Genomic DNA, 23,104 nt, shown 5'->3' with positions numbered 1-23,104 from the left:
CCTTTTCACATACTAGGAGGTGGAATTTTCCCACCTCCTCCCAACCTTGCCTCATCCAACTCATGTCACCTTCTCTGGGAAACCTTCTTTAGTGTGGGTCAGGTGCCTTTTCTGTACTCACAAGTGCCTGTCTCAGCTAGAGCACTTATATTGTTTGCCATTGTTTATTGCAATTGGACTGTGAGATCCTCAAGTGCGTGAATCATGCTGTGCCTAAGCAGAGAGGTGGCCCATTCATCTTGATGGTGTTCTGAGAAAGGGACAAAGACTCCATCTGCCAGAGAATGGATGAGGCAGTCAAGTTTCAAGGAGTACATTCTCATGGAATCTGTTGTACTGAGAGCACGATGCTGTAATGGAGGAACCATTACTGGTACAGCCTGACCTGGGTTAAAGGAACGGAATGTGTGATGTCACAAGGAACTGCGAAGTCAGAGGCAACAACTGGAATTCTTTTATGGAGGCAAGGGGCTCGTATCAGGGGTAAAGCGGCACTGTTGGAGTGTTATAGCCAATTCAGGAATGGGAAGGTCACACTGGTGGGGCAAGCAAAGCTTGGTTCCTGATGTGGCAGTTAGAAAGTTAGAATTGGAGGTGGTGGGGAGGGGACTAAAGATGAGAAATGAGCCTGAAGAGATAGGACAAGAGCCTGGATTTTACTCTGTGGGTGATGGGGAGTCATAAAAGGCTTTTGAGCAAGAAAGTGACATGACCAGATCTGGGTTTTAGGAAAGGTTTGGAGAAGGGTAGGTTGGAAGCAGAGAGATCAGTTTGAGGCCCAGTGTGGGTTGCTGGGGATATTGAGAGATAACGATTTTTTTCCCCTGCTGCCAGGGAGTTTTCTTTTTGTAAAAAGGTCAGTGTGACTGCTCCAGACCTTTTGTCACTAATGGCTGTTGGGTCTGAATAGGGAGTCTAAGAATTCCCAGTTGAAGTCTGAGACATTTGGAAGCAGGACAGTGTAACAGATTGAGATTGCCTGGGTTCAAATTTGAACTCTGTCACTCTCTAGCCATGTGACCTTGGGTAAGTTACTTACTCTCTTCATGTCTCAGTTTCCCTAGCTATAAAATTAAAATAAGAGTGCCTACCTCACCTGTTTGTATGTGAGAATCCAGTGAAATAATGCATGCAAAGTATTCAGCACATTACCGGTATATAGGAAATATTCTACTGGAAGTGGAGTTCATGGACCATCAACCAGGAGGATCTTGATGAGGCCTTGAACTGTTTACTGTAGTTCTTAATTCCCTTTGCCTAGACACAAGGTAGAGACCTGGACCTGGGCTGGGCCTGGGCTTGTAAGGAAAGTTAAGTGGGTCTATTGTGGGGATTGGATGGCTTAGATGATTGGGGATGGGTGAGGGGAGCCAGGTCACTGAAGTTAGAGCATTAGAGTTGACATCAGATAGGCAGTATCTAAAACCTAGCAGAAACAGAATAAAGTTGCACCTAAATGATACCAAGAGTCCAACTGATTAATATCTCACTCCTCCCCCATTGCCTGATGCAGTTTTTGCTCAAATATAATCTATATTCAGGTCACCTAAGGAGAGAGCAAAGGAGATGGCCCTTCTGTGTTATCTGCTAACCTACCCCCATTCTTGGCTAAAAGTCAGTTATCTTTGCCAAATCTTGGTCCTTTTTTCCATGATTTGTAAACCTTTCTCTTCTTGCATCTGGACAGAAATCATAAACAGACTTAAGAAGCCTCCTCCTGTGTACAGACCAGTAGTTCCTCCTGAGCATGCCCCTCCAGAATGTCTCCAGCTGATGAAGCAGTGCTGGGCTGAGGCTGCAGAACAACGACCAACGTTTGATGAAATATTTAACCAGGTAAGGACTCTGAATCTTATCATTGCCCAGGAGCCTTCCTGAAGTCAACCTACACAAGGCTAACTCCTTGGTCCTTGTCATATTGTGGAAGGAACCTCTTGCAAGGGGGAAGGGCACTCCTCTCGGAGAAACAGCCTGGGAGTGGCTACTTTGAGGCTCTTGGTGCTGGAGTGTCATCAGCACATCCTCCAAGAGCCCAAAGATTGGTTCTAGTGTTCTTCTGTGTCTGAAGCTCTGTTCCTGACCATCCACAATCTGACCTAATCAACCTTTCAGAGATGGAATTGAACCATTAGGCATTTGTAAGGCAATGGCATTGAAACTATTAGATGATGGGTATCATGGAATAGATGGGGCTCCTCACAGAGCCATGTTTACTTTGCGGATACCAGAGAACTCTGGTATTCAACTCTGGTATTCAACTCTGGTGTTCAAGATGGAAGAAAGAGAAAGTGCAAATGTGGCGTGCAAAAGCAGGAAATTCCTTAAGTTCCCAGGCAATGGGGTACATGAAAAGCGATAACCTTCCTCCTTAAGATACTGAATTTCTAAAGAGGGTGATTCTTTCCCTAGAGGTGGAGATTGAAAGGGGAGTGAAGGAAAGGACAGAGTGGGCCCTGCTGTGGAAACTAAGGTGCAATTCCAATGTTGGAGCATGCGGTTTAGGCTTTGTTGAAATTACAGGACACCAAAACTGAGGGTGCTCACCATGAGTGCTGTGTCAGCTCTGGCAGAGAGGCTTTTGTGCCTGGCTGGAGTACAGCACTGAGATGCTTTATGAGTGGCAGGTATCTGAGGCGGAAAGAAAGAAAGAGTTGAATTGAAAGCCTGAGGGGCCCTGCTTATGAAGTCATCCGTGTCCCCAGCTAACAATGCCTCCATTAGCCCGGCTAAGTTTCTTGAGGACACTCAAACAGGTGTTCAATAGTATGGAAAAGGCGAAGGACCATGAAGGTCAAATTTCTGAAACCTTACCATGAGGCAGGAGAAAGAGCATTTGCCCCTGTGTTGATGCTAGAGATGTTATTTCAGAAGGCAGCAGAGAAGCCAGTGATAGATAGGGGGAGTGTACATCATGAGACTTTCAAACAAGACATTGCTATAGCTGCCCTCACTAAAATGCTTCAGTGGAAGTTTAGGCTGTCTGATGACAAGGCTAGCCTCCTAACTTCCTGCAGTTAATAACACTTAAGTGGGAGGAGGAGGAGAGGGAGGTTCCCTGGGTTGGGCAATAGGGGGAGCCCAAAGGATCTAAACTGGCTACAAGGTTATCCCCAGGACTTTGATGAACCTGCGGATGTGAACCAGGCTCAGAAGGGAAACTCCTAGTGTTGGCCTTGGGGCATTGGGTGCTAGGTGGAGCATGTGTGGCCCAGCTATATATAAAAGGTTCACTGGGACAGAGCCCTAGATGTCTGCTTAGCAAAACCGCCTCCGATTTTTTGTTGTTGTGAACACAGTCATGTGCATGTTGACTATAACAGTATAGAGGGGCTACCCCTCATGATTCTAATACTATGCCTAGCTCCCTGTTACTGTAGATAGACAAGGTCCCAAAAAGGCATATTGAAAATTCATGACATGCAGGCATCTCTAAGGCATTAGGGCATAGAATGGGGGCAAAATCAGTTGAATTTTACATCACTCTGACTGACCGAAGGACAGGTGCTAGAGGACACCCCTATTCTTGGACCTCCATGGTAAGAAATAGGGGTTGATTTTATCATGTGGATCTTGAGCCCTCTGTAAGAGGTCAAGGAGCCTCTCACTGTTCAAAAACTGGCAACACAGTGGCATTTGAGGATAAGAATGATTTAGTAGACTGATGATCCAGAAGAGTAAAACGGCACTTTCGGCCCTCTTTCCCCTTACCTCACACACAACTGGCCTGGGCTCAAGACCAAATCCTGTTGTCTTAGAAGTGGCTACTATGCATATAATAGCATCTCAGAACTGAAGGAGCCTGCTCAGAGCACTTTTGCTCAGGCTTGAAAGAACCAGAAGTGTAGGGGAAGAACTACTGGTGTGCGGGGATGGGGAGGGGGCAGAGGTGCACTGGAAGTGCCCTGTAAATGGGTCAGGGTGACAGTGAGGATGGGTGGTGACTTTTCCTATTTATATCTGGGTTCACCTTTCCTGCCCTGGCATTTTAGTGGAATGGATTTGTGATAAGGGGACCTGCTCCATCATCTCTGAGTTTGAGGAATAAGCATTTTCTGGTTCCCTTTTCTATTTTACTTCCAGTTTAAAACTTTTAATAAAGGGAAGAAGACAAATATCATTGATTCTATGCTTCGGATGTTGGAGCAATATTCTAGCAACTTGGAAGATTTGATTCGGGAGCGGACTGAAGAGCTGGAAATTGAAAAACAGAAAACGGAAAAGCTTCTAACACAGATGCTACCGCCGTATGTGAGAACACCTGAGGAGTGTGAATCTTTATAACAGTGTGTTCTGTTAAAAAAAAAAAAAAAAAAAAAAGAAAGAAAAAATTACCCATCAACTAACCGCTCCCTCCCCTTGTCCTGCACCCTCTAGTGGACTTGAGTCACACCTTCAAATCAAAGTAAAATTGGAAACCAAGGGAGCAGAGCACACATCCTAATTTCCACTACCTGTAGATCATGCTGGTCATTTAAGTTTTTGTGCCTTGATTTTTCTGTATATCACTTCGTGACTTTCCTAGGAGGTTGACTGATTAAAAGAAAGCAGTTCTTTGAGCTCCTAGAGGAAAGTAGCAAGGTCGTTTTTCCAGGTCTTTCCTCTCTTAGCTGAAAACCTTATCTGTTGCTAAAATTTCCAAGTTTTCCAGGGCACCTTACTTATTATGTTGTAACGTGATCTTCTAGGATATAATTAAGGAAACTAGCCTCATGAAAGGGCAGTCACCTGGGAGCATTCCCCAGGTGTCTGAGTTAGGCGTTTAGAGAGCTGAAAAACCTCCACATGAAGGCACAGACCAGGTTCATCCAGTGCTGTATTCCAGCACCTGGCATAGTTCCTGACCCATTGTAAGCACTTAAAACTTATATGTAGAATGAATGAACGAATTAATGTTTTCATCAATGTAACACTTTCTTCCTCATCATTTATTAGCAGTGATTTTTAGAGGTTTATTTGGTGTATTTTTAGCAGGTGGATGTGGCATGAAGGGGGACCAGTGTCATCTTAGGAATAGCTGTGTCTGCTTTTCAGATCAGTTGCTGAATCTCTCAAAAAGGGCTGCACAGTTGAACCTGAGGGCTTTGACTTGGTCACCTTGTACTTCAGCGACATTGTGGGCTTCACAACCATTTCAGCCATGAGTGAGCCCATTGAGGTGGTGGATCTTCTGAATGACCTATACACACTATTTGATGCAATAATTGGCAGTCATGATGTCTACAAGGTAGGTTAATTAGCAGGAAAATATATTCCATAGTGAAATTTTTACATGAGGCCCATCCATGTGTATTCCAAAATTGAAGAATAAAATTTATGGAATATTGTTATTTAGGAATAAAAAATTAAATAGTACACCCCTTCCCTTGGTATGTCACTGGAAATGAAAGCCAGGTAGAATGCATATAATTTCCCAATTTACAAAATAACAACTTTCAACCCAGCAAAAGATTGCCAGTCAGATTTCTTTTGAACTTTTTTTCTAGAATTGGGACTAAGAAGATGTTGGGACCAAGAGAGTTATTGCACATCAGTGGCTGAGTACTCATAGTGTAGGCAGTACTGTACTAGGCACTGAAGGGGATAAAGAGGAAGTATTGGTGTTTTGCCCATAGTTGGTGACTGCTACAGAGTTCTTGGTAAGGTTTGTGTAGATCTAATACATGCTATAAAAATTTGGTCTCCTCCTTCAGGTACTGTTTTATACGGGAGAGAACTTGGCATTACAGCAGAGAAATATTAGACTCAAGGCTCTTTGGGATTGCTACAGGGTAACTGAAAGGCTGCCTATTGGTCTGAGGTCTGGGGAAGTGATTAATTGCGGGGTGGCAAGCCCCTGTTCCCACCTTCTCTCACTCCTCCAGCCTGTGAATTGTCACTCTATTAGAGTTTGCAAAATGACTACATTGACTAATTTTGGTGCCATGCTTCCTTACCTTTGTTTACATATGTTGTCTTGTCTCTAGGCAAAACATGACTAAAAATCTCAAAGCTGTGCAGGGACATTTCTACGTTGTCTGCATCATGGATACTTGTCTTATTGAAGAAGAAAGATGCCCCAGGCATCCTAAACTTTAGACAGCTTCTCTATCCCAGGACCAAAGTAGAGCTGGAGAATGAGTAGCTCCATTCATTGGATTCTTCACAGTAGTCTGAAATGTTCTAGCTCTCAAATCACACACAAGAAAGTGTGTTTATCTCAGATTAGACAGGGCCTTTTCAGGTCAGATAGGGAGCCTCAGGGCTAGGCCAAGCCACCTAAATAGGGCTCAGAAATAAACATCATACCTGTCAATCAGCAGGAGCTACAAGCTAATCAAGAAGCACACATGGAAACCACGATGCAGGAAAAATCCATGGAATCAGAGTACCTGTCTTAACTTGTTGAACTCAAGCAGCCTGAAGAGAAAAACAAATCACTGAAAGCTAATTCAGTTGAAACTAAAATCAAAGATGATTCAGCGTGGGCTGTAACACAGCTACCAGTTTAATCAATCCAGCTGATTCTGTTCAGACAATTGTTGGGGGTCTTACCAATAGGCTATTAGATATTTTGGTACTTAATGGTTGCAGTAGGGAGTTAATGGGCTGTTCCCAGAACAGAGCAAGGCTATATAAATCCAAAAATGAAATTTATTTTTTTCAGCCCTGTTTATTAAAAATGACACAGTGCAAAGGAAATAAAAATTGAACCAGCAGCAAATGACCAAACTCATTTGTATTTTCATTTTCTTTACCTGTAAAATTTGAATCACGCCCCCTGGTACTTGATAATCTGAAATGGAATGGATAATCTGAAATGGAGGGCTACTATAGAATTGTGAAGTTAGTGATTCCGTTTCAGTTCTCCTGCCAGTATCTGCATCTCAATCGCACCCCTTTCTAAACCTCCTTTTCCCTCTCAGCATCCTTATGTTGACTGATAATTTCCACAGCAACCCACAATTTTCCACAGCAGTCTGCACACCAAGACCATGCATGCCCATGCTCCCTGCTCTTCTAATCTCCTCATCCATATCCTTGGGGCCTCCTGGGTGACTGACTCATCAAAGCTAAAGGGTCAACCACTAATCTCTGATAATGGCCAGCCACTGACTTTCCCCTTCCATATAGCATTTACATGGTAATCCTTCCCTCCTGTGTGCAGGCTGGCATGCCTACGTGAGGGCAGGTATCCATTCCTCAGATTGCACAAGGTAAGGGAGACCTTGGATGGAAACATTTTGAGGCAGAAAGTCCTATAGATTGAAAGGATCATTGTTATTGGCTATAGAAATTCATGATGAAGAGCCTATTGCTGATTGCTAAACTTCTTTCTCTGGAGCTGAATCATACCCACAGTTCCAAGGCTAGTTTCGAGACATACCTATTTGATAATGATGATGATGATGATGGTGATAGCTTGAACTAAATATATATTATCTAATAGGCAGGTTTTAAATGCTTTGACATATATTAAATTATTTATTCCTTGGAAAACCCTATGAAGTTTTTACTATCATTAACACTATCGTACAGATAAGGATACTGAAGTACAGAGAGATTAAGTGATTTACCCATGGCCACACAGTTTGCAAATGTTGAATCTTAAATGCTAACCAAGATGGTATAACTTCAGAGTTTCATGTTCTTAACTGTTGTATTCTGTGGGTGCATTTCTCCAGGAACACATGGGTTTTAACTGGATTCAAACTTGTAGTAACACAGTCTGACTGGCACATTTCATAAAAAGTCCCTTCAGCTTAGTTATTTTCTGGATTTACCCGAAAAGTTTCAACTTACTGGTTATCTAAAACAGTGAGCACACTTCTGTGGGGAAGGCGAGGAGCATAGATTTCCCTTTTTTTCAAGTGTCCAGCCCTAACCATCCCCTGCAAAGCAGTTGAGGGCCAGTACTGCTGCTCCTCAGGGAGGTAGTAGTAGGAGAGGAGGAGGTAACTGGTGGGAAGAGACTAATTTCTTATACCCAATAGGCCAGCAAAACTAACTTCATCATACTAGCAAGGCAAAGCAGAGGGAACAGGCTTGTTCTTCCTTTCCCTTTCCCTATATTTTCCTTAAGGCTACCCTAGCTTATTTACCCCAAATAATCTATAGAAACGTTTGCTGGGAAGCATCATAGCCACCTTCTCCTAAGATGCTCCCCCATGGACACCCTAGGGACAGTCCTAGAAATCTCCCTTTTCTCTTCCCCACAAATGTCTCAGAGCCTGGTATTTTTCTAAGGTCAATCAGGAGCCTGTGAGGTAGCTATATTCATTTCAGAATCTCTTGGTGTGGGGCCTAGACTTCAGTATTTTTAATAAAGCTCCTTAAGCAATTCTAACATGCAGCCAGACTTGTGGATCATTGACAGTCCCTCTCTGCCTTTCTCACTTTACAACAAAACCACCTGGCCTCCATTATACCCTTACAGCTCTGTGCTAAAAAAAGCACAAATAAGTTGTTTGTTAATTCTATTTTTCCTAATTCCCAGGTAGAGACCATTGGAGATGCCTACATGGTGGCTTCAGGCCTCCCGAAGAGGAATGGCAGTAGGCATGCAGCTGAGATTGCAAACATGTCCTTAGATATCCTGAGCTCCGTGGGCACTTTCAAGATGCGGCACATGCCAGAGGTGCCAGTCCGAATTAGAATTGGCCTGCACTCAGGTAATAACCAGTTAAAGTAAGGAAACATTCTCATGTGCCTCTAAGAAGACTAAAAAAGAAAGGGAAAAGGATAGCTCTCCACTGATCCCTGGCCACTGGATTATCTAGGTGTCCAGGGCTGCATAATTCCTTTATGCCTACCCAAGTTTACTCTCCTCCCAGTACCTGCACTAACACAGTGGGCAGCAGCTCCTTGTTCCAGGTACTAAACCCTTTTAATCTACCATTTTGGTTAGAGGCAATATTTCCATGTTTGACTATGCTATAAAATCAACAAGTGTATCTTGTAGTTAGGATAATTCATTTAATTAATTAAAATCCCAACTTCGGAACTATTTTCCTCCCATATTCATTACCTACTAGCTCCTCTTGCTTCTGTATCCACTCCCTACCTTTTTCTCTTTGCTCTGCTCTTCTAGGCTCCTTTCCTTCCCCCATCCTTTTTACCCCTTTCCTACCAAACTTCTTTAAAAAAATGAATGACATCCACTGTGCCATTTCTTCACTGTCCAGTCCCTCCTTAGCTCCTTTGCAATCTGACTTCAGTTCTCACCACTTTCCCCAATCCTTGTCTGCCTTTACCTCTGCGGCATCTGGAATTCATGACAAGCCTCCCTAAAACGCTTCTCAATTGGCTTTTATGACATGCTCCTCACTCTGTGAATGCTGCTTTTCACTTTATTTACTGGTTCTCTTGACTCTTCCTGTTCTCTAACATTTTCTGCAAAGCTCTCAGTCTTGTGATCTCTTTGCTGTCTGCATGTATCACCTCTAATTTATTACTCAACCCACAGCAACCTGACTTTCATTTTCTATCACAGTCTGTGTCTCTATTTGTCCCTTATATTGGTATTGTCCAGTGTTCTGTCATGATGCACTTTTTTTCTCCTCCTATATACTCTCATGGGTGATCTCATTCATACCTGTGGTTTAACTACCACTTGTACGCTAATGACTTCCAACTCCACAGCTTTAGTGCAGTCTTCTCACTTAAGCTTCAGCCTTCTATATCAAACTTCCTGCTGATATGCCCACCTGAATGTTCCACATGGACCTTAGACTCAACACATCTAAAACAGAATTATTTTTTACTCATACAAACTTCCTGCTCTTCTCATATTTATTCTCTATTTTAGTTGGTGGTACCACCGTTGACCTAGTTTCTCCAGTTAGTCTTGGGAGTCATTCTCTTTGACTCCTCCCTTACTCTGACCTTTAACATTCAACTAACTACTAAGTCTTGAACACTTTACCTTTTAAATATGTATTGATCTATCTTGTCTCTTCTTCACTCTCACAACCCAAGCCTAGGACACCAACATCTCTCGCCTGGATCACTGCAATAGCATCTTCTTGCTTCCACTCTTGCCCCTTACCATCCATCCTTCTCATAGTCATCAGCATAATCTGTGTTTCCTTGTCTGTCCTTCCATTAGGCTTTAAGCTCCTTGGTGGCAGGAAGCATATCTTACTCATGTTTGTATCCAGAGTTCTTAGCACATAGCAGGTGTTTGATTTTTTCTTTTAGAGAAAAGCCCTCATCTGTCATCTGTGCTTCAGTTTCACATTTCCAACCCCCCTCAGCCTACATTTTCTTGAAGCGTTCACCATTATTTCAAATTTAACATATTTAAAACTTCAAGTCATCTTTTTCCACAAATCAGCATAAACTCACAAGCCCATGGCAATTTTCTCATGGTTGTCAATCAGACAGCCAACAAGTCTGTTGATTCTTTTATGTCTCTCTTATTACTTCGTGGCCATCCACTTCTTATCATTGCCTCCTTTTAAGTACCTTGTGCTTGGATTACTGCAGCAGCCATCTAAAGGTTTTCCCTGGTTTTACTTTTTCCCCTTTCAGTGCATTTTATATACTGATCTGAGAAAGAAGATCATATAATTCCTTGCTCAAAATTCTCTAGTGGTTCAAGATCTTCCATCTGGTACAACCCACTTAATCCAACCTTGTCTCCAGTTTCTCCCGAGCCATGTGAACTAGGCAGACTGTTCTCTCTAAGAGCTTCCCAAATTACATGTTCAGTCCCAACCACAGGCCTTTGATTTATGTCTCTTTTCCACTGTTCAAATCTTACTTACCCATCAAGACCTAGATCAAATCCTACCTTCTCCACTGGACCCTTCTTGATTGAGTCAGGTCCTAATAAGCACCTCCCCCCATTTTCTGAACTATTATAGCACTTCTGTCTGTGCTTCTTGCCTCAGCCATATGTTGTCTTGGGTTACTGCTTAATTGCTTCCTCTTTGATAGTATCTTCTCTTCAATTAGACTATAAATTCCTGGAGAACTAAGACTATGTGTTACTTTTCTTTTTTATTCTCCTTGGTGCTGAGCCATAAAAACAGAGCAGAAAGCCAGGCATGGTGGCTCACACCTGTAATCCCAGTACTTTGGGAGGCCGAGGTGGGAGGATCGCTTGAGCTCAGGAGTTTGATACCAGCGTGGGAAATATAGTGAGACCCCCATCTCTTTTTAGGAAAAAAAATCAGAGCAGAAACCAGAAAGGTGAAGGTGAAGAACTTTCTGGATACTCCCAAACTGACTTTTCAGTATGGCTGCTGAAGTTTTCTCAATTACCTTGAACACTTAACACAGCCATATTAAAATGTAAGAACAAAAAAATTCTAAATGCAAAATATTCTTTGATTATTTATACATACTGCTTTTCCATGCCCCAACACAGACAATTGAAAATGAACTCTATTTGTTTTTAGAATAATTATCTTGATAGACACAGTTTGGGAGCCAGATAAACCCATGAAAGTCTTTCTTCCAACGCTAAGGCATGAGAAAAATTACATTTTTTTCCTTACAACAAACATGTTTGGACCCTGAGTCCCTGTCCAGGCCTTTTTGGTTTGGGTTTGATACTTATTTGTCCCTGTTGACAGATATAAGCATCTCGAGTGTAACTGTTACTTGGAACAAAGGTACAAATCAGAAGGGCAGTCATGTCTGCACTGTTATAAATTTGCTTTCTTGTAGGGCAAAGAGTTCATTACTCATTATGTCTTTCTTCAGATTCCCAGAGCTATATGATGGCAACTTTTATTCTTTTACAAAGATACATTCCTTCCTCTTTGTACCATTCCTCTATTAGCATTGGGTGCGTACCTGTTGACTGTAATTCCAACCCCCTGCTACTCTACAGGGCCGGTTGTTGCTGGAGTGGTGGGCCTCACCATGCCCAGATACTGCTTGTTTGGAGACACTGTGAACACAGCTTCTCGGATGGAATCAACAGGCTTACGTGAGTACCTAATAGAGGGATGGATAGGATGGCACCATCCTGCTATTGAGAAGGTAATTCTTCTTCACAGACATGAAAGAGAGCAGGGTACTTGATGTTTTAATGTTTTAAAGAAAAATAAAAGATAATTTGAGAAGATTGAGATTTATCACACATTTTCCTGGTCTCTAATGGCAAACCAGTAGGGGGTGATGTTGGACTGAACATGTACCTTTCTTGTTCTAGAAATGAAGCTGTAGCTAAGTGACACCAAAACAGCCACTCAATTTGATAAAAACAACTAAAATAGTATTTTGGGTAAAGAAAAAAATTGGCCGGGCTTGTGGGTTTGTGGGAGTCATGTTGAGAAAAGAACTACATGAGGGACTGACATTTTCCATTTTTCAACTAGTTTGTGGAGACACACTGAAGCCAGCTGCCTCCCAGTTGCCTACTGTTTGCTGTTGCAGTCCCCTTTTTGAACCAGTTAGGACCCCAGGAGTTCTGGCTTCATCAAATAGCCCTCTAGAACTTAGCTAGCAATAATCCCTCAATCCAAGTAGCTTGGAATTCTGAAATAATTTATTGCAACTTCCCTGTATATAAAACCCTTAGCTTCTATCAAAACAGGCATAGTATCAAAGATACCATTTCTTCTCTGCTTCTTTGAAAAGAAAACTGTACAAACCATATGCCATTTGTCTGTTTGTAAGATGCTGGCTCAACTCTTACTTGGTTATTTACTGCCACTACAGAATCACAATGTGCCTTTTGCTTATATCATGGTTGAGCAAAGCATTTTTTATGCTATTATAGGAAGAGCATAGAGAATAACATTAAATTCTATATGCAGTTTTCATGGATTTTATACCAAAAAAGGGAAGAAATCAATTAAGCCCTTAGAAGCTCTAGCTCTGGCAAGAAAAGTTCTTCCCAAACTTCAGCAATATGCTCAAACTAGTCCCTGATGTTATGGTGGCCTGTATAACAGTGGGTGGTGCCCTGTCTGACCCCACTTCCCATCACTCATGTGTAGAAACAGGCTTACACAATGGGTCCAGTCTTAGTCAATCTAGCCTGTGCAGCCATGATTAAGGAGGCAGTATGGACCTTAGAAGCTGTTGTCAGAATAAATTTTCTGACATCTGGGAAAGTCTTCAAACTCCTTGGATATGGCAGAGGCCATGGAAGTAGCCATCCAGGAACTGCTGCATGAATATGGCTTTGCATATGATTTTACTCTTAAAGTGCAACCCAAGATGAAGTGACATTTATCATGGAACTGCAATGCAGATTTGGCACAGTATTCTGGACTGATGTAAGCTTGTAGAAGGCTGAAGTCATATTCTGGTCTGAACCAGGGAAAACTGCACACATTTCACATTGGAAATACAAAGTCGAGACCAGAAATTGAATTTTGAGATTTAGACAGCTCCTTGCCCAGTGATCAGCTAGGAAGAAGAAAATGGAGTGAATCACCCACAGCAGGAGTTTATTAAGCACTGACTGTGCAAGGAAGTTATTGTGAAGCATACAAAGAAGTATACACACATGCTCTCTGTGCTAAAGGAGCTGGTTAATGTGCTTTTCTAAAAGCTAATGACCATGACCCAAATATGACATTAAGCTCCACAACTGAATGGAGATCTGTAGAGAGGTAGCCTCTCCTCACATTGGATATGAAATCAGGATATGTCACACATCTATTAATAAAAACATTATTTCATCAATATCTCCTTTGTGCTCAGTTGAAACCACTGAGATTCTGGAATGGAAGTGACTTGTGACCCAGCCCTGGAGTGATTCTCCTTACCATACAAGTGGATGGTCGTTGGTATGAGCTATCTCTCTTTTAAGCTGTGTGTTCCCTACTATCAAGATTACTGAAAGGTTCTCTGAAGACCAGATGCTTGTGGGATGCACACATAGGACTGGCTAGGAATATACTGGCTGGGCATGTTTATTTTAGGAATAGGACAACCTTTTTTGAATAAGGGCTTTGGGTGATCATGAGTTAATGAGGAAGACACAAACAAACAACAGTACTGAGCTATCAAGAGAAAGAACGTCATTGTGAGTATACGCAGCAGAAAATCCTTGCAGGTCTCTCAAGCCGTGCCTTCTTACTCAGGTTGTAATCAGCTTTTTTTTTTTTTTTTTTTTTTTTTTAAATGATTTTCTCAAGCATGTGTGAAAACTAGCCTTGGACTTTTATTTAAGACTCAACCTCAACAAGGTCTCGCTTCATGGGGTGACAGTTTTTAGAAATGTCAAGGATCTTACCTGAGTGAACAAGTGATTATTCTTCATCAAATAATTACTCTTAGGTTCTAAATAAAATTTTAATGTGGCAGTTCCCCATGTAAATCTCTTATCCCAGATTGAGATCATTGGTTGGAAAATAGTACATTCATGTGTAGACACAGCTAGGTGCCCCCACCCAAAGGTGAGCTATAAATGTACAGTCTTCACAAAATATTTGTTGAAAGAGTTCTTGGCATATTTCTCATTGATGTTTTATTTTTCAGTATAGCAATGTTGAGAGATAATTGTAAGAATGCATATGAAAAAGACATCCTTTTGCCTCTTAAGATATGTAAAGCATGAGAGTTCAGCCATAGTAGCAGCCTGTGAAAGAAGCTGCTGAAGTCAAACTTTCTTCAAATGACGTCACGTTTCAGCCAAGAGCACAGTAGATGCTGGTTTCTCCATCTCGACCTTTGAGTTAAATTAACACCTTTCTATTGCATGGCCTTTCATTTGAGATAGTGTCTAGGAGGCTGATAGGTGCTACAACTAATGCCTTATTTGGACCTGGTGAGGAAGGCAATCACTCCCTCTCCACCTCTTGTGAAACCCTAAGTAAACCTCTCTCAGGACGTTGCTAATGGTCCAGTCCATTTACAAGTGAAGACATTTATTACATTGATTTTTTTTTTTTTTTTTTTTTTGAGACGGAGTCTCGCTCTGTCGCCCAGGCTGGAGTGCAGTGGCCGGATCTCAGCTCACTGCAAGCTCTGCCTCCCGGGTTCACGCCATTCTCCTGCCTCAGCCTCCCGAGTAGCTGGGACTACAGGCGCTGCCACCACGCCCGGCTAGTTTTTTGTATTTTTAGTAGAGACGGGGTTTCACCGTTTTAGCCAGGATGGTCTCGATCTCCTGACCTCGTGATCCGCCCGCCTCGGCCTCCCAAAGTGCTGGGATTACATTGATATTTTCTCATTAATTTTACCAATGAGAAAGGAGCTCAAATCATGTCTCTCCTTCTTTTGCAGCTTATCGCATTCATGTCAGTCTCAGCACTGTTACAATTCTTCAAAATCTGAGTGAGGGCTATGAAATGGAGCTTCGAGGAAGAACAGAGCTCAAGGTATAATGTCTTTTTGTTTTTTGAGCCAGACTATTTGGATACACCTGCTTCTGGAGAGGTCATGGTCTCCTAAAAGAGTTTACCTGGGAGTCTGATACTCAGAGCTATAACTTGGGCAGAATCTTCAGCCCCATTTGGGGTTCCCAAAAGATTGCTCCATTTTGCCTCAATTTTCTTCTCTTTAAAATATGGCTACAGTGGGGAGGAGTATTGAGATTTTTTCTGCATTTTTCAGACTGTAAGTTGTTTCTTTCTCTCTTAAAGAACTGCACAAAATTTGGCTTTCCAATGAGCTGCACTATTATTTACATTTTCTAACCTGCATTTGTTCACTGTTTGGCAGTGCCAGCCATTGTTAATAAGCCACAGTATTTGTTAGTTTGGATTTTCTATTCACTTTCTCAGCGGCCACCCTTCCTGGGTGAAAGGCACCCATTGGCACACTATTTGCAGAGAGACGTTTTCTTTCCCTAAGAAACCAGGAGGAACAAAGTCAGTTTCTATGAAAGACAAACATTTTGTAACTCCTTTTTCCCTGTTAGAGTTATCGCTTGACCTGAGATATAGGATTAGAATAATTTTAGTTTTATTTTTTTTGCCATTTCCACTACATTCTATTTATCTATTTCTGAATGACCCAAAGACCACCGGCTGACCCAGTTGTAAGAGAGCTCAGTGATATAACAATCTAACTCCCTCATTTTCAGATGAAGAACCAAGGTCCAGAGAGGTGAAGTAGTTTGAGCAGGGTCACACCGTCAACTGATAGCAGAATCAGGTCAAGACTCAGGAAGCCTGACTTCCTTTTTAGCGACCTTTCCATGACATCATGCTCCATGAAGATGATTTTCTCAGTGATTATTTTTGGGTAAAGCAAGAGCAGGGCACTAAGTGATGCACAATTAGCTTCTGACTTTGGCATTCCTTTTCTAAATGGTGGCAAGTTACATGTAGCTAGATTTTAGACGTTAAAATTTGGAAGGTCTAATTCTCGTTGATAACTTCCTCCTATGGCGAGTCCTAGTTTTTTCCTTCCAATAGGTTATTAGTATCTTCCAGTAGGTTGGATGAGTCACTTACAAGGGGACAGAGGCTCCTTTCCCACCTCTTGCAGAGAACTCAGACAGTGAAATGATGGGGACAGGGATATTACTTGGGCAGCAAATCTAACTGTCCAAAGCTTTTGTGATCCTTCTATACATTATGTCATATTTCAACAGAGGAGTAGAAATGCAGCTTGGTTTCCTGAAGACCTTTTCCTCTGCATTGCTGGGCAGAGATCCCTCATTTAAAAACTGACGAGTTGCCACTTTTGAAACTGAAAAACGAAAATGCATCCCTGTCCCCATGGTTTTTATTGTCCCACAAATTCAGTTCAGGAGCACTCACATCTTTGGGTATTTCAAGTACAAAATCAGGACTTAACTTCAAAAGGGCCCTTTGCAGTTTTGTGGTTTCCTCAACCCCAGGGAATCTGGGAACATTTAGTAGCAGGTTGGAAGAGGAGCCTTTCCCTGATGCCACATTGGGCCTGGGTTATTGTAGTGTCAGGGTCCTTATAAGGAGGAGAGATTAAGAGGGAAGAGAAGAGGGAGCCTCAGAGGAAAGGAAGGGGCAATGAGAACAAGGAAGAGGAGAGGAAGTAAGGCCCAAGGAAAGGTCAGGAGAGGCGGAGGAATCCTTTCTGTGTGTGTACCCTCTACCTCACCACCAGAAACAGGTGTTGTACATTGCATCATAGGGGCTGAGGGGCATGGGGTTTCTGGTCCACCAGGGACATGCAATATACCCCCAATAAGACCATGTCACCAGCACACTTCAGAAATTCTGATTTAACATTTTCACTCCTCATCTACTCTGTGCTACTAGAAGCAAGAGTTGCTCTAGTACATGGGGCAGAAATATCACATTTGATGGTGAGCCTGGTGTGATTTCAAAGTTGATGGCTAGAAATGTCTTTTCCTTCCAACTGACTGATGTTTGAAATTCCTCCATTAAAGCCTTTTCTCTTGGGCTCAAGGCTTGTATCCAGTAAGAACATTCTTCCCCCCACCGCATCTCCTCCACTAGGTTGATGACACTTTATGTTGTTTCCCTCAGTGGAATCAAAAACATGGATTAATTGGGTGAGAGAGGAGAACATAGGGCAGTTGAGTAATTGGCTGGGTTGAGGTTACAAAGAAAGAGAACAAAGTGAGGAAGCTGAAGTAGCTTGGGGGAGGACTCATTTAGAGATGAGAAGCTCGGCCTTTTGTGCCCACTGCCCATTGCCCACTTCAACCCCCTCTTGTACTATACTGGCAACAAATTATCAATGCCTAGCTGGCCAGTTCTGCTTTTTCAATATTTCTCTCCTGATGGGCTAGTGATAAGTCACTGTATTACCTCTTCTCGTACATGAGTCGTGTTTCAGTCACTGTTTTTCTGACAAGTGTGGAGCTCCTTGCTGAGATTTTTGTATATATCTAGGCTTATCAGCTGTATTTACCAGAAGCTTTTAGGTAGAGCTACATTCTGGGGAGACTTTCTCAAATGATTGCTCTTCAGCCAGTTTATGTTGTTGTTGTCAGAGGTGGACACTTTATAAATACTTCGTAATTTTTTATTGTAAACTGACAATTAATAATTGTGTATTTTTATGGGGTACAAAGCGATGTTAGGATTTAGTAATACAATGTGGAATAATTCAATCAAACCAGTTAACATATCCATCACCTCAAATACTTAACATTTCTTTTGTGGTGGCAACATTTGAAATGCATTCGCTTAGTGATTTTGAAATGTACAACATTATTAACTATATTCACTATGATATGCAATAGAGCTGAAAAAAATCACACGTATTCCTCCTGTCTAACTGAACAAATTTTGTGTTCTTACACCATCATCTCTTAATTTCACCCACCTTTGGCTTCTGTAACCGCCATTCTACTCTCTACTTCTATTAGTTCAATTGTTTTAGATTCCACGTATAAATGAGAACATGCAGTATTTGCCTTTCTGTGCCTGGGTTATCTCACTTAGCAAACATTTTCAATTCCATTCATGTTGTCACAAGTGATAGAATTTCTTTCTTTTTAAAGGATGAATAGTATTCCATTGTGTTTATATGCTACTTTTTTTTATCCATTCGTCTGTTGATAAACGGGTTGATTCCATAACTTGGCTATTGTGCCTAGTGCTGCAATGAACATGGGAGTGCAGATATCTTTTTGACAAACTAATTCCAATATTTTGAGTAAATACCCTGAAGTGGAATTGCTAGATCATATGGTAATTTAACTTTTTGGAGAAATCTTCATGCTGTTTTCTATAATGGCTGTACTAATTTACATTCTAGAGGTGGGCACTTTCTGAACTTGTCTTTGAATTCTGGGGTTAAACAGTATTTGGTTCTCAGGTTCCTAAGTATTAGTGTTTGTTTTATTTTCCCCAATATTTTCTACTCATACCCCAACCCCTAGCGTACACACACAAGCAGTCAAGTGTGCATATAAGCACACACATGCACACACACCAGCAACTGAATTAAGAAATGGTGAGATTGTACTGACAGATCCATGAAGGTCAGAAAGTTTTGCCTCAAATTCTTGCCCCATAACTGACTTAATGTCTGACATCAGACAAGTAATTTCACCGTGCTTTCATTTGTCCACATGGAGGCCTCATCTGACTTGCGGTTATCAGGAAGCTCATTAATCTCACAAGCTTCAAATTTCCCAATAGTTGCTTTTTGGCCTCTAGATCTGCCTTTTGACTCCAGTGTGTTGGAGAAGTTTTGTGGTATGGAAGGAAGAGCCTTTAAAATTTGGTGTCTAGGAGATGGGTTCAAGTCCCAGTTGTACCTATTTATTGACAAGTCATTTAATCTCCAGGAACCTCAGTGTCCCCATTCGCAGAATGAGATTAATAATTAATGGAAGGAAGAGCCTTTAAAATTTGGTGTCTAGGAGATGGGTTCAAGTCCCAGTTGTGCCTATTTATTGACAAGTCATTTAATCTCCAGGAACCTCAGTGTCCCCATTCGCAGAATGAGATTAATAATTAACCTATATTCTAGATTTTTGTGAGGATTAAGTAAGATCGGAGATACCAAAATGTCTCAGAAGCATCATGCCAAAGTAAGATGCTATTATTTGGGGGATCTCTAGGACTGCTTAGGGATTGATATTGGGTCAAAGAGTTTGCTTCAGGCTTTAGTTGTTGCCATACTTGTTTTCTCTCTTTTTCTCCCTTTAGCAAAATTGTGGAAGTCAGGTAGGTAAACAGAGAACTAGGATTCTAAGAATTCTTTTGGATGGGCTCCAAAACCTCAGAGGGCCCCTGGAGCTCCCCTGCATACTCTGATTTGGAAGCTTGCCTGAGTCCATAACACTTCCATCCTCTTTTGCAACCATTAGTTTTGGCATCCCAGTGTGTCCTAAGACCCACCCAAATCTTTGGACAATTCTGGCATCTACAAAGCTCCCTTGGAGATTGGCATGCTGTCCTGATAGCCTCTAGATCTCAAGACAAACAGTCAAATATGGCTGAGGGTGGGGGACTCTTGAGTTTGAACTTTAATAGTATGTTTTTCCAAAATAAGATCCAGTGGCACCTTGAGTATTCCAAGTGCACAAGGGCTGAGAGTTTCAATTAATGAAACAGTCTGATTATTTACTGGGCAACTGTCTGTATAAGACACCACACTAGGTACCGTGTAAAAAGAAAAAGCTTTGGAAGCAGAAGAGTTGGGCTTAATGTGTTTAGGGCCTAAAACATGGCCTAGTGGTTGTGTTTAACCATACTGTGAGCTCCTTAAGGATGGAGCCATCTCTGTATTTCCAGCCCTAGTACAGGAGGAGTGGAATAAATGAAAGAATGCATGAAGGAATATATTTTCAAGTTGTTTACCTCTTCTGAAAACAGAGTAGGCTCAAATAGTCCAATTATTTGAACTGTTTGAGACTTAGGGAGAGTCTGATGCCAGTTAATGGAGGTTGGACTATGTGGTATGCTCTTTCTACTTGCCTCATAGAAGGCTTGTTCAAGCCTTGAATCAAATATTTGCAAAATGCTTTGAGATTCTCCAATTAAATGTGCTAATTATTATGGTCATTGTCATTATTATTAAGGGATAAATATATGTGATGTAAAATAGGGAACAGTGGATTTGATATTTAAAGGGGGCAAATCTAATTGGAATTTCGAAGTTAAACAATTCAGAACTGCTCCAAATGAGAGCTGCTGAGAGTGAGACCATATTTCAGATTAATGAGTTGGAAACACATCCCATTACTTTCCTCAGTCTTGGTAAACACATTTTTTTCTTATGGATTAGAGGAAATGAGAGAACAGATGAAAGAGAATTGAAAGGAGGAGAGAGAAGCACATTGAGAGGAAAGTTTACTGGAAAGAGAGGAAGGCAGAACAGAGGCAGAAAATTTGACTCCTCTGAGGTCGTCACTCAGGCCCTGGGGTGACTAGCTTGAGTGTACACTCCTTTTCTCTTCTTAGACCTGTGGTTCTTGACAACCAAGTAACTGAGCTATAAATGGAGGCCAACTTGGGGTCTTGCCCTACCTGTGAGAGTCCCTTGGCTAGAAGAAAAGAACACTGCACAAGTGTAGACCTCTCAAAATAGCCGGGATAATTTAGGCTTAAAATTTAACAGCCTGTTTTCTATTTCTACTCTCTTTTTGGATTTGGTGAGAGCCATTGAATGAGAGGGTAAGGAGGTAGGTAGAATCTGAATATATGCACCCTAGATACAGAAGACAATGGCTTGCCTAATGCCAAAAGATCAGGGCACAAATGATATACAAAATCTTCAACTGGGCATCCAGACATTTGGTTGCTGTGAAGCCAAACATCCACATATTCCCAATGATGAAGCTATATGGTGGAGACAAAGCATCTGGATGACAGCTTGATATGGTGTTCACTTTTCATCTGGCTGCTCTGGCTCAGCCCCGTAGGGAGGAAGACTCCAGGGAGTGGTGAGGCAATTTCTGAGCCAACCTGAATGCTTGTATCCTTTTGGAATATTGATTATAACATGCTTAAGATTTTTCATGTTTTCTATAATAAGGGCAAAGGCACAGAGGAGACCTTCTGGCTGATTGGGAAAAAAGGCTTCACGAAGCCCCTTCCTGTGCCCCCACCAGTGGACAAAGATGGGTAAGTGGAGTTCACATTTAATTGGAGTCTTCCTATGCCATACTCTGCCACACTTTCTTCACTACCTATTTAATGTCTCCCCTGCCCTGCAGGCAAGTGGGCCATGGCCTACAACCAGTGGAAATTGCAGCCTTCCAAAGAAGAAAAGCAGAAAGGCAGTTGGTGAGAAACAAGCCATAAGGTAATAGCCAGGAGGAAAACAGCACAGCAGCTTGCCAAATTTTCAAATCTGGAGCTTCCTTTGGCATGCGTGCCAGTGTCAGCCTACACTCTGTTGGCATAGTGTGATGGAGCTGGAGAATTTCCATGGTCTAATAAAATGGGTGAAAATCTTGTTGTGGGGAGGCCTGCTGCAGGGTGAACTGCACTTGAGGGAAATTGTCTGCCCTGGCCCGAGAGAGACCCTTGCCTCTTGCCCTGACAACACATTTGAATGCTAACAAAGCTGGCCTTGCTATCCAGTTATCAGGTAGGTACACCTGTCTCTTTTATTGTTGAGCACCTGGGCCACATGGTGAGCCACATCAGATCTTTAGAGACTTACATCTGTCTAGGCAATAGTAATAGGACTACCTGCTATTCCTGGGATCTGTTGGCAAGACCACCTTGGAGGGGATATTTATGTCATTTCCTCCGGAGGCACTGCCTGATCCCTTTCACGGTTGGCCTTGCCAAGCAAAATAAGACTGGCTACTCTTTAACTGCCTGGCTTGTATTCAGGACAATTTCTCCCATCCTTTCTCCCCTACTAGGATGGTACAATTCTGAAGCAGCAACAACCACCTAATTATCAGGAATTCTCTCCACATATTTATCCATATTTATCTCTGAGGAATCCATTGTGTTCTTTGTCTCTTCTCAGTATCTCTTATCTTCTTTATCGTGTTTGCTTTTTGTTTTTTTCTTTTTTAAAATCTTGCTTTCTTATTCTCTCTTCCATGGAAACTTTGACCCTGAAACACTTCGCTCTCTCCACATATCCTTGGAAATCACAAGATTCTAAGGTAAACATTAAGGCATCTCCACATACTCCTGCTCCCTTGTTCTCTAACCTGTCCCAGAATAATCACAATTCTAACAGCAACTACTAAAGGCATCCACATACTTTCATATTCTCCTACTGGCCTCTGATGACTTTGTTGATTCTTTGTGACTGTTTCTGTCCTAAGGAAACCCCAATGCATCTTCACTTCTGCAATAATAACAGGTACCCTGAACTAGTCGTAAACATTTATGCATTACAAAGGCTTCTGTATTGAGTGTGTGGCTCTTCTGCAGCCTCCTGCATCACCCTCTGACTCCCTGACACCTGGGGCCAGGATTTGTTCTACAGTCTTCCAATTTCCAGAACCATTCTTTCCTTTGAGTAGGGAAACACAGCAACAACCTCTGACACAGACAGACACACACACACAGATCCAGACACATACTCTCTAGCCCCTCTCTCTCTCTCTCTCTCTCTCTCTCTCTCTCCCCCCCTCCCTCCCTCTCCCTCTCTCTCCCCTTCCCTCCCTTTCTCCCTCTCTCCCTCTCTCCCTCTCCCCCCTCCTCTCTCTCTCCTCTCTCTCTCCTCTCTCTCTCTCTTTTTCTCTCTCTCCCTCTCTCCCTCTCCCCCCTCCTCTCCTCTCTCTCTCTCTCCCCCCTCCTCTCCTCTCTCTCTCTCTGTTTCTCTTCAGGAA

The 23,104-nt window shown here is 42.1% G+C and overlaps 1 protein-coding gene across 1 annotated transcript in view; it reads left to right on the top strand.

The window, feature by feature from the left end:
• The window catches only part of GUCY2F (guanylate cyclase 2F, retinal), a 97,219-nt gene extending 75,588 nt beyond the window's left edge, over positions 1 to 21,631 (top strand). The window contains exons 11-18 of the mRNA XM_077988011.1: positions 1,688 to 1,836; positions 4,081 to 4,244; positions 5,032 to 5,224; positions 8,474 to 8,648; positions 11,819 to 11,917; positions 15,172 to 15,266; positions 21,337 to 21,425; positions 21,518 to 21,631. Coding sequence (XP_077844137.1) covers positions 1,688 to 1,836; positions 4,081 to 4,244; positions 5,032 to 5,224; positions 8,474 to 8,648; positions 11,819 to 11,917; positions 15,172 to 15,266; positions 21,337 to 21,425; positions 21,518 to 21,605 — 1,052 coding nt within the window. The 3' untranslated portion in view covers positions 21,606 to 21,631. The remainder of the gene's footprint in view (positions 1 to 1,687; positions 1,837 to 4,080; positions 4,245 to 5,031; positions 5,225 to 8,473; positions 8,649 to 11,818; positions 11,918 to 15,171; positions 15,267 to 21,336; positions 21,426 to 21,517) is intronic.
• The last annotated feature ends 1,473 nt before the right edge of the window (positions 21,632 to 23,104 follow it).

This window comes from Macaca mulatta, chromosome X (assembly GCF_049350105.2).
Source record: "Macaca mulatta isolate MMU2019108-1 chromosome X, T2T-MMU8v2.0, whole genome shotgun sequence".
In the NCBI taxonomy this organism is placed as follows: Eukaryota; Metazoa; Chordata; class Mammalia; order Primates; family Cercopithecidae; genus Macaca; species Macaca mulatta.
The sequence above is the reverse complement of the archived record's forward strand: the minus strand, read 5'-3'. Positions and strand labels throughout refer to the sequence as shown.